The 12,020-nt window shown below is 40.2% G+C and overlaps 1 protein-coding gene across 2 annotated transcripts in view; it reads left to right on the top strand.

Moving 5' to 3' along the window:
* The window catches only part of cdk6 (cyclin dependent kinase 6), a 30,263-nt gene extending 18,332 nt beyond the window's left edge, over positions 1-11,931 (top strand). For both annotated transcript variants that reach the window (XM_063899070.1, XM_063899069.1), the window contains exons 5-8: positions 3,106-3,215; positions 8,172-8,222; positions 8,603-8,738; positions 8,896-11,931. In XM_063899070.1, the coding sequence (XP_063755140.1) occupies positions 3,106-3,215; positions 8,172-8,222; positions 8,603-8,738; positions 8,896-9,048 (450 nt within the window). In that variant the 3' untranslated portion in view covers positions 9,049-11,931. The remainder of the gene's footprint in view (positions 1-3,105; positions 3,216-8,171; positions 8,223-8,602; positions 8,739-8,895) is intronic.
* Positions 11,932-12,020: the final 89 nt, after the last annotated feature.

The raw sequence follows: 12,020 nt of genomic DNA, 5'->3' as shown, positions 1-12,020 counted from the left end.
GTTAAGCGGAGGGTAGTGATGACAGTGTTTGTTGGGAAATGAGAATCATTACCCTAAAACTCAGAATCTGAGGTCTGTGTTGAGTCATTTGAGGAGGGTATGTCAATATAAACCATAAACTATAAACTATACCATTTTTAAATGTTGTACTCCAGTGATATGTCCGGTTATATTCTATATTTGGTCAACAAACCTCATTAGGACGAAAACCAAAAAAAAGACAGGATCCTACTAAAAAGTGCTTCGATTACCAATATTGTCAGATCTAGCTTATTCATAAATTAGTCACTTTTTTACAATATTGCAAAAGGTTAAGATTATAGTTTTGCCGTATGTAAGTATATATTTTTGTGACCCTTCAGTAATACAAAAAAATCGATGGGATTAAGGACAAATGCATTCCTTTATTTCAATGATTATATTTCCCTTAATGGAGATATGGAATGAATAAAAGACCCTGCCATAGTTGCTATATGCTACAGAAAGGGTTTCCTACAGTGCAAGTAGTCAGGGTGTAATATCAGATTGCAGTATGCCTAAAAGCATCTATCTTCCGGTGTCTTTGACTTGATGCATGTGTGATATAAAAGTCTTAATCTGCAATTGTGGGCAGGTTTCGAGTAACTGTGTTGCAGGCGGATATACCCCGAGCTCTACGTCTGTGGTTCTTCCTAGAAGGCTCTACATGTGCATATGTGCTCATGCAAGCCCTGACTTTTGTCTGCATGTCTTCAAACTCCATGCAACAGAAAGAATTTGCAAGCATTTGAGCATAACTTATGTTGCTTTTTTCTTACTCCATCCATCCACTTTTTGAAAACGACAACCTGTTTTTGAATGGTTGATGGCTTTAGCAATGAAACGTTTGGGTTGGTATGGAAGCTGGAGATATGATCGGCCCTAATATATCAAGTTGAAAACTTAGTTAAAATGAAACAAAGTAAGAAATAATTCCTACCTAATTAAAGCAAGTCATCAGGGATCGTCCTATGCTGAAAGAAATATGAATGACCTTTTGTTGCCTGAATATAGAGGCAGCTCTGCAGCTTCCATTCATGGTTTTCTTTGAGGTTTCACTGTTTCAAAAATCTTCAATGACCTAAACTGTCAGTCTGTTCACTCTCTGTTCATGTCACATTTCTGGTCACATGGCTCAGCCAACATCTCAGCCAACTAGCCTCAACTTCCTCCCTATTTCCACTGAAGCAGGAAGCAGGAGATGAGAAAGTATCACACATCTGCAAAACGCAGCCCCAGGCTCTATTAATAGTGTCATTCAGTTTAAGAGAACAAACTGTGACCAAACTTTTCATTCCTCTTATTAGTCTCTGTTGACTGCCTGCTTGGGGTTATGTCTGGTCCTTTTCTCTAATTTGTCTTTAAAACTTTCCTTCACGATTCAACTATGAATTACATCTCTTTTGTAATAGAAATCTTGTGTGCAGGGGTCGATCGGTAATATAAAATTGCTGCTTTGTGCTGCAAGTCAAGGGTATTTAAACCTTTGCCATGCAACAGGAGTTGGTCATATTAGACAAATATATTGTGCAGGAAAATAATAACTTTATCACCAGCGGCTTATCAAATTAATTCAAAATATAACTATTTTTAAGTTCTTTCAAAATAATATCATTGGGTTGTTTGTATAAAGTATCAAAACAGATGGTTGAAATGACTTCAATGGTTTTTTCTGTATTGACAGTTTACAATGAGAAGGTCTGAATTGAGTTACGGATCTGTGAGACTGCAATCTGTTAATGCTAAAATCAGCATGCTAATGTCCTCACATTGTCAATCATACACTTTTAGCAGATGGTATTTACCATTGTAGTTCTGCTTGTTAGCATGCTAACATTAGCTGATGGGAATCCTCATTAGATGTACTGGTAGTCAAAACGCAAAGCATTAGGCCAATTCATTTTTGACCTGATGATGGCACATTTTCAGGGATAACTAAAGCAAACTGAAATACTCTTTTGGGAACCATGAATATCTGAAACAATAACACAGAAATTAATTTAATACTTTGTGCTAACTTAAGTGCAGGGAGAAAGATACATTGTTGTTTTGAGCAGGAAAATAAATCTTGTCCAAAAGTCTATAAACCACAAAGTTACATAAGCTGACTCAGTAATTTCTCAGACAGCACTTAGGCACACAAGCAACCCGATTCCCTTTTTAATAGTTCATATTTGGCTATCTGTGTCCTCTATAGGCATGTGGACAACATCTAAAAGCTCTGGGTATCGTTTCATCCTACTCCCACAGAGAGTCAAAGCCAGCTAATAAAGATATCTAGGTGACACCGCACTCGTTCTGCTTACAAACATTCGCCTCAGACTCTAAGTTCCCGATAAGCACACTGCAGTGCTTGAGTGGGGAACAGCAGCCAAAAGCTGTTGGAAAAATCTGGAGTTGAGGAAAGCACCTGGAACCAGTCCACTCTCTTAGTAGGGGTCACTGAGTTTTGTCTGGAGGCTTTCCCTACTGTAGCTGTTAACAATGCTGCTGCTTTCCTGCAGGCTATAGCGACACATACACACTCAGAGCTCCCAATAGAGTCACAGGGACACATTTGGAAACTATGCTTAATGACAAGTGGCACAAAATGGCTGCTGTTGAAATTCAGGTGGGTTCAGGTTTGCCCACCTTCAGCAGGAGGGACTGGGTTGGGTGTGGTGATTTAATAGCAATGATTGTCAGCTCGTTGTCACTTCACACATATGAGACACAGCCAAGTTTCAACCAGTGAAACATGGTATTGTTTATTATTGTAACACTGCACATATATAAACACACACTCGTATATACGGTATTCTGTGTCCCTGGTGGATCGCTATGGAAAGACTGTGTGATGTGGGTACACACCAAAATGGGAGCAGAGAGACGTGTCCTGCCAGATATGATTTCATGTCTTACGTAAGCCTAAGATGGGGGCAGAGAAGTATTAACCCTGTGTGTGTGAGAGAGTGTGTGAGCATGATCCCCCTTCCTGTATGGTGACATTTACTCAATGTTGTGAGAAAATTGTTAGTTAAAGTTATTGTGTCTCTGTCTTTTTGCCTTCAACCGTTATTCTGAGTAGATTTCTGCTGTGTGTTGCAGGTGGTGACGCTGTGGTACAGAGCCCCGGAGGTGCTGCTCCAGTCCAGTTACGCCACGCCGGTCGATCTGTGGAGTGTCGGCTGCATCTTTGCTGAGATGTTCAGGAGAAGGTGAGATCCAAGAGAATGTAGCTTTTATTGCACCGCCAATGATCAAATTCAAAGATAAAACCAGCAACAACATGTCCGGGATTTCACATCAGCACCTCTGACAACATTTGTCCAATCAAACACAAAACACTGTGCAACTTCCATAAAAAACCAAAACAATTCTAGCCAATAATTACACTTATTTCCAACCTTATTATGTCATTGTCTTACATTGTGTTCAGGCTTTCTCTCTGCAAAGGGGTTATCATTTATGTAGATGTAATAGCACAATATTCCCTGATTCATGCACAGTTTATCCTAATCCAACAAAAAATGTCACACACTCATTAATAAACCATTTATGCAACTCCTTGAAAGTCTACATATATAAGGTTTGACCGACATGGGTATAAACTACAAATGAAACGGTTGGCGATGGCACACTGTTACAGTTTCAGTTATTTGGGTGTTTCTTAAACTTCTCTAAATGGCACCTGTCAGACACATTGTGAGCAGTAGGCAATCACATTTTCAGTTGACTTGTCAAACCATTACAGTGATGGCAGGCTTGCTGCTGTGGTTGCAGCATGCAAGTCAAGATCCTGCTTCATGGTGTAAGTATTGTCAGTTTGTGGTCTAACGAACTCTACACACTGGAGAGCCAAGCTAATAACGGACCCCTTTTAAAAAAAAAAAAAAAACAATGTCAAAAATCTTTCGAAAATGACCAACTTTCTGGATATGTGGAAAAAATACTTTTCCAGGCATTGAAGACATATTCTTTAATCATACCAACAATCTTATATTAATATAAATGTGCCATAGTATGCACCAAATTGTGTCTTTTGTGAACAATGAACTGGAGTCTAGCTTGGCTGCGGTGGTGTGCATCGGTGTAGATAAGAACAGTCTTTCTGAGGTAGGGCTGAGTGCCAGGAGGAGCAGCCCTGCCTGTAATTCATGCTTCCTTCCCCAACCGTCATCACACCCCAACATGCACAGCCACACATAACGACTCACGCTCTGCACGTGGGACTCAGTGGTAATATACTGGGGACACTGGGTGAAGTGTGGTATACTGACAGATCCCGTATAAAAGCATAATGAAATTCAATGAAGGAATATGCTTCCCTATCAAAACTATAATTGAGAGTATCATACCCCGAGTGGACCCTCATGTAAGATACCAGCATAAAAAACGCCAATGAAGAAATATTTGAGCTATTCATTCATGCACCATAATCTGCTGTTACAAATAGTTTGCAGCATGTCTCAATGTAAACTGCACAGTGTTGTTGCATCTGTCCCCAATCTGACCTTTTTAAAAAACGGTCACGGTCCATACTGTTCATGTGTGATCCGGGTCATGTGTTCATACTTTCTGTAAGTACCCTGCTGTAAATATGGTGACACATGACAATTCTTCATAGTGCAAGATAAGATCATTGCTGTGTGATTTCACGTGCATTAGGACGGGCTAGCAGAACGGAGAGTGGAGGACAGCGGCGACTTTGTTATTCCTATATCCTGCTTTAAGAGCAAGACCATTGATGAATACGGTCATATGTGACTCTGTCATGTCATGAAAACACTTCCACTGTTAATTTACCACACATGTTGTGTTGGTACTGGAAATAAATATATTACCAATTGCTCGTTGAATCTACTGAGGTGCTCAGTAAGTCAACATATCTGTTTTTTAATTCTGCATCTTTGAGTAGAGCTGACACATTTTTGTCAGCTAAGAACTAGCGAGATGACAAAAAGCACATGTACTGTCACATGTTGCATCTCATGTCAAGCCTTTAACTGATTGAGGTGAATAGCAAACGGATGTGCTTTATGTCACACTCTTCATGTCCATTAACACATCATGAACAAAAGTGAAATTAAACTATTGAACGTATGGATATGTTCAGAGGAATTATTGTTCTCTTTAAAGGGGTCTGTGTGTGTGTGTGTGTGTGTGTGTGTGTGTGTGTGTGTGTGTGTGTGTGTGTGTGTGTGTGTGTGTGTGTGTGTGTGTGTGTGTGTGTGTGTGTGTGTGTGTGTGTGTGTGTGTGTGTGTGTGTGTGTGTGTGTGTGTGTGTGTGTGTGTGTGTGTGTGTGTGTGTGTGTGTGTGTGTGTGTGTGTGTGTGTGTGTGTGTGTGTGTGTGTGTGTGTGTGTGTGTGTGTGTGTGTGTGTGTGTGTGTGTGTGTCACCCTGACACAATAAGCTGTAAAAAGCTTTGGTGTGGATATACGTGTGTTTTCACAATCTGGCACCTGTCCAACGTTGCCCTAAGGCGGAAGGCAACTCAGAGCCCTTTGATGGCCATGAACAGAACTCTCTCTCTCTCTCTCTCCCTCTGTCCTCCCCCGTTCCTCTCTGCAGGTGATTAAGATGGCTTTTTAAAAGGCCACCTGTTAGAGATTAAAGGGCACCTGGGAGAAGCAGAGAAAGAAAGCAAATGAAAGCGCGATTGAGGGAAAGTGCAGAACAAGAGAGGATGAGATAACACTGTTTATTGCTTTGCAGTTTTGTTCAATTGGAGATTGTCATCGCTGACAGCTCAGGTACAGGAACCAGACATCCCCCCTGGTGGTTTATTTGCCTCTGGGAATAGTTAGCATCTAAATGTATTGTCTGTTTGTTCTTCTGCCAATGTAAAGTACACCTGGTATTAAATATCTGCACAATGAGGCGATTGATCTGTTAAACATACATTAGTGGCAACAGTTTTTATAATGATTAATGCTTTAATCAATTAGTCTTGCAAAAATGTCAAATATTTGAATGTTCCTCCTTTTCATATCTAATACATTTTGACAGTTTGCCACACAAAACAAACAATCATAAGTCATAACCTTGGAAACATTTGTCAGTTTTTGTGAAATAATGAGAATGAGTGAGCTCAATTCACCCTTTCAGGTCAAAAGAAGTTAACGACAATACAACCCTGAAAACACCTTTCCTATGAATCATAACACTTCAAAGTACTCTCCCCCCCCCCCCCCCCAGCACCATTCTCTCTTCTCCACTTTCATTATCAAACATGCCATTGTAAAAACTCCTTTAATGACTATCGAATGTAGCGAGAATAGTTGGGAACTTGTCAAAGGAATTTGAGCAAATATCATGCAAGTCTGCATCTGCATGGCTGGGATAGCGTCGGGCTGAGTCATGGTTCGAGTGAATCGGGGAGAGAGAGCGCCTGCTTGTTGACATTCCTCCAATCGAAAAGGTTGAACGTGTTGTGTTAGACTCCACATCAGTGTTGACTTTCTCACAGTTTGGAACTCAAATGATAAATCCTCAAAGCCGCAACCTTACATGCGCTTCAAACAAACATATACAGTGCATCCAAACTCAACACACACTTGCGTGTCCACAGGCTTATACACACTTGAGCACACACTCCATTTTCTGTCTCTCTGTTTCCCACCCATCTCACAAGCAAACACACACGCGCACGCACACACACGCTGACATTCCAGAGGTTGTCTCAGGGAATGTGGGACAGAGCTGTGTTGGCATTAGAGGAAGCGTGACTCATCTCCTGTCCCAAACCACTCTGTCCTCTTTTGCCTGCCACCCGTTTGTTTGTGTACAAACTTGCAGGGGGAGAAACAATTCCCTTTGTGAGTGTGTGCATTTGCACTTAATAGCTTACTGCGTGCATGCCAGTGGCCAGCTCGGTGAATCCAGTTAACCCTCTCCAACAAACCACTCCAGGTTTAAAAATGGACCTCCTCGCATTATCAGCCCTACTTGTTTTGGCATGATGACCTAGCTGTAGGTAAAAAAAAAAATGTCTTCCTCTTTTGCAATAGTCAGAACTGGTTTGGTTTGATCCTAAATGGAAGTGTTTTACCCCGAAAGGCCCTTGTGGTGTGATCCTCTTTCACTACAATGTATCAGGCATAGTGGATCTCCACTTCCGAACTAAAGCGTGTGAGTTTGCTGTCACTGTAAAAAAAAAACTTCCAAAACCTCCGTCTGACTAAATTCCCAGTGTCTGAGTCTGTAGGAAAGTGTGGGTGTTAAGCTATGCAAAGCTTCCTGCAAGTGGGAAAACACAAAGAGCACATGGTGGCTAGCCTGTCTGTTGACTTCAGTTAGGTGAGGTGCACTGCCACTGTGAATGTGCCAGGATACAGAGTGCACGAGCACATCTATGTGACAATATCCTGAATTACATTGACATCTGCTAGAGACCTTTTCATCTTAAATAAGGAGAATATAGCAAAAATAAAGCTTCTCTGAGTCTGATTTTACTGGATGTCATACTGTAATTGTGGGAGTAACGCATTTAGAAAAGTAATCTTATCACCATCATCTGTTAAAGTCCTCTCAAACCTACTTCCTTTCTGAGGAACTTCAGCAGGAAAGGTTCAGTTACCATACATCTTTCTCTGTTAGAATAATCCAAAGTTCCGTGACGCCTCTCCCTCCCACTTTCCTTCACACATTCACACAGAGCAAAGCACACACCCACACACATGAGGGATAAATGGGCGTTTTCTGTACCGTGTGGCGGCCGGCAGTCTTGTGCTGATGATGATTGCTGGAATCTGTGCGAGTGCCAGAGCAGGCATGGCTGCCCACGGGCATCCAGAGACGGCCGAAAGCCACAGGAACCACCAGCAGCCCTTCCACCGCTCTCCTCCCTCCTTTCATCCCTCCCTCCCCTTTTGAGTGGTACTACCAACACTGCTTCACAATCCTGACTACATGAGATGAAGCTGCCAGTGTGTGGCTACTTCAAACGCTCGCATTAGAGTCAAACATTCCTCTTATCCTTGAGCCAAAAGCTTATATCTTAGGACTGCTTGTCTGTAGTGTACTGTTGGATAGTTAGCATTTGGGCTTAAAGTAGGTCATTAATTACACTTTTAATCAAATGTATTTTTACCTTTTAATATATTTATTGTTGCGCAGGACAATAAATGAGGGTCAGTAGTCAAACTGATCTTGTGTTTTTCTTTCTTCCCAGACCTCTATTTCGTGGAAACTCAGATGTTGATCAGCTGGGAAAGATTTTTGAGTAAGTATTATTGGCCGTGCTTCCTGTTACAGTCTCTGTGGCCCTTTAATGTTTTAGAATGAATGAACAGACTTTAAAAAATAAATATTTTCACAATATGTCAGTCAAAAGTCGATATGGGGAACATAATCCGTGTACTCCTTTCAACTTGGCTTTTATTAGGACTATTATCCTGCTAATAGCTAATATTTAAAACAGGATGTCCACACAACTTCTTTTCTGTAATTACCTCCCTGCTGCTGTATTTGTGTTAAAGTTGTTTGCATCACTTTGCACCTTTTCAGTTTCTTCAGTAAACCAAACATTACTTTAAAAAATATTTGAGCACGAGTGGCGTTGAACGCTGAACATTGCTGATAAAGGGTCTCTAATGTCCACAGTGTTGTTGGGGTACCTTCAGAAGATGACTGGCCCCAGGAAGTGGCCCTACCACAGAGTGCCTTCACCCCCCGGCCCCCTAAACCAATGGAGGACTTGGTTCCAGATATGGACGAGCAAGGGTGGGCACTTTTGATGGTGAGCAGTACGATATATAATACTTGTTTTTTTTACAAATATACCATTTTCAAAACCTAGAAAACCAAACATACATTCTACTTTTATTAAAATTGCTGTTGTATATTAATTTCACTTTATTTAATAGTGGATCTCATCCTCTTCTATTTCTCTGCAGCAATTCCTCGCCTTCAACCCCTCCAGGAGGATATCAGCGTTTGCTGCTCTCAGCCACCCCTACTTCCAAAGTGTGGACAGCCACAGTAGGAGTGTGTACGCAGCCCAGCCCATCCCCACCAACAAACCCACTATGGAGGAGCGGACTGCCTGATAGTCCTTTTTCACTCTTAATCAGTGTCTATGAAAAGTATTTTGCAAACCCCCCCTCAGAGTTTTACATGTTTTTTTGTCTTTACAGCATTAAATCAAAGCGTGTTAATTGAGCTTTTTTGACACTGATTGATATTTAGGAGTAACCTGTGTAAGCAAAGCAAAGGTAATTTTTATACAAAAAGTGGTTGATACAGAGGCATGTAGATGCACCTTTTTAAATCATAGCCTTGAGTCCATCTGGTGAAATCTTCTTTGCAAAAGTCCTCAAGCTCAGTCAGGGTGAAATAGTAGCTTTATAGCTCTGCAGCAAAATTATGTCTGGATTTTGATTTAGCCACTCGGGTGAAGTCCTTTTTAAAATAATTATTTGCAGCTTTAAAGGGTTACGTGTTTGGGGTTGTTGTCCTGCTAATTGCAATTGGAATTATGAACACCAACATGTCACATTTTGGTGACATCCTACCACAGAGTCTTCTTGGGCAAATTAAGGAGGAAATGTAATATTTTTGAGTATGTCCTGATCTAGACAGATTCGTACTACATATTCAAGTGCCTTCATATTTCCTTCCACTGACTGGTTGTTTTCAATAAACTTGCATTTGATGTGTAGTTTATGCCACCTGTTGGGCCCTGCAATTACAGGTGCACAAAAATCACCTCTTGATTACGCACAGGTGAATTTACCAATTGTTCAACTTCTAAAAATAGTGGACTGCACGAGTCACCAACTGAGTGTTTTTATAGTATAAATCATTTGTATCCATTCGTTGAATCATGTATTCACATATTTAAAGAGACATTTTCTTACGACAATCGGTGTCAAAAAAGCTTAACTATGATTTTGTGTTGTACATAACAAAACATGACAAATGTCAGGGAGCAAATACTTTTTTACTGTCAATATACAAAGCTGTACAGAGTCCTACTCCTAAAGAGAGTGTAAAGAAAATGACCCCAACGCTCTCACCATTGAAAGAAAATGCACAAAAGCTATCCTCCTTCCATGAACTGATGGATTGTAATTGCTGCTTTTAGGTTATTAAATGTTGATTATAGACTGTTAAAAATGCATGTAAGATGGACTGGTATTAGTGGGGAAAGCAGACAGCGGTGGCCATGATGCAGAGGCCTTATGACTAGTGTTCAATCACAGAAGCCCTCTTGACTGGAGGACCGGACCACACAGGAGCCATGGTGGACAGCATGGCTCTCACCTGCCTTTACCTTTACTGTGTATAAGGGCAGTGAGCACATATACAGCACACTCACAGATGCGTACTCAACATTTAGTGTGTGCGCCACTACCGCTGACGTTAGTGCACTATTGTACACAGCTCCTTATTGAAACATGATTGGGCCTCACAAGCCAGCCACTCACTGCCAAATCGTGTCCATAAACTATAAAATAGGTTATCTTATCATTCCAGTCCTACATGTATTATAATACTGCCACCTTGAGGATGTCAATGGTAACTGCAGACCAGTAGCGGGATTCTAATGGTTTCTGCAGTCTTCGAGGAACGTAATGGGCTGATATCAGTGCTGAGACAATGATGAAAGAACCTAATATACATGCTCCTCCCACTCACAGGCATGCAATTCGTGGACAAAGTCCCACCAGCACTATTCAAACATGAATACATTTGGCAAAGAAAAGAGTCGCCAATATTCTGTATTTAATTGTAAAGTTATATGCTTGTTTTCATCAAGTTGCCACTTGATTTTTTTTTTTTTTTAAATGATGCTGGGGCATACAAAATTCTTACACCAATTACACCAACTCTTTAGACAACTAGAATTTGTGTAAGAGTAGATTTACAATGTAAGGAATGTATAAAGGATAGGCATTGGTACTGTACAGTATAGATTGTTAAGTACACGCTGTAATGATAGAAAACTTTGGATACGTGCCCATAGGTATGTCATAAAAATGGATAGATGTAGAGTAGCAAGGGTCAGTGGAAGGTTGTTTTGCAGGAGTATTTTTGACTATTGAAAATAATGGGTGGGCTCTGTGGGTGCTTATTAAATTCATTAGCTTTGGATCCAGAGCTGTGAATTTTACAGTGGTTTGAAAATGAAATAATGCACGAATATTTTGTGTACAGTTTTTCCTTTTTTTTAAAATCATGTCCACATATATTCAAAATCAGTTTGTTTTGTTTACCAGCAAAAAAAGCAAGTTATGCAGAGTTGTATTTTTGTATTTAGTAGTTCTTGCAGAACAGTAACATTTTAACACTGGTTTATGTTTTCTTAACAGGTAGTGCTGCTAGCACACACACAAACACACATACAGAAACACTCTTTCTCAGGTTCTTGGTATTTTCGTCCATATCTTTTGGGCACAGTTTGCACATCTCTGGGCTACTCACTAACAACATCACAACACATTCAGGTTTTCTTCAAGCTGTTCCGTGATCATGTCATTGATCCTCTACTGTCATTTCTATTTATCAAATATATGTTACTGTAGTCATTACTGTCTGAGGATAACTGCCTGTATTGACTGGTTTTGCCAGCAACTTTTAACTGCTCCATGGCGAACACAATGTAGGTTCATGTTTGTTTGCTTGACTAAGCACTGTGTGATTTTCTTTTTAAATTGCATAACATAAATCCAGATATCAGTGATGTGTTCAATGTAATGAAAGCTATAAATAGATTTGTTTTGTTTACATGATTGTTAATACATTTCAAAACTGAACTCCATCGTTGATCCATCATATAACTCAAATTAAACATACGTTTAACATTTGTTTCTTAATGGAAATGGTTACTAGGAACAACACAATCATGGCATTATACTTGTGTATGAATACAGGCAATGGTGTCTTATTATTGTGTTGCACCAATTGAATAAAAAGCAGCTTTTTGTGAATGATGTTTTGGACTCACATTGATTTCTAATTAATCCCATTAGTGAATTTGGCAATCCAAAATAAGTAAGAACATGGGATGAGACAAAAA

This window comes from Eleginops maclovinus, chromosome 13 (genome assembly GCF_036324505.1).
Source record: "Eleginops maclovinus isolate JMC-PN-2008 ecotype Puerto Natales chromosome 13, JC_Emac_rtc_rv5, whole genome shotgun sequence".
NCBI classification, from domain to species: domain Eukaryota; kingdom Metazoa; phylum Chordata; class Actinopteri; order Perciformes; family Eleginopidae; genus Eleginops; species Eleginops maclovinus.
The sequence above is the reverse complement of the archived record's forward strand: the minus strand, read 5'-3'. Positions and strand labels throughout refer to the sequence as shown.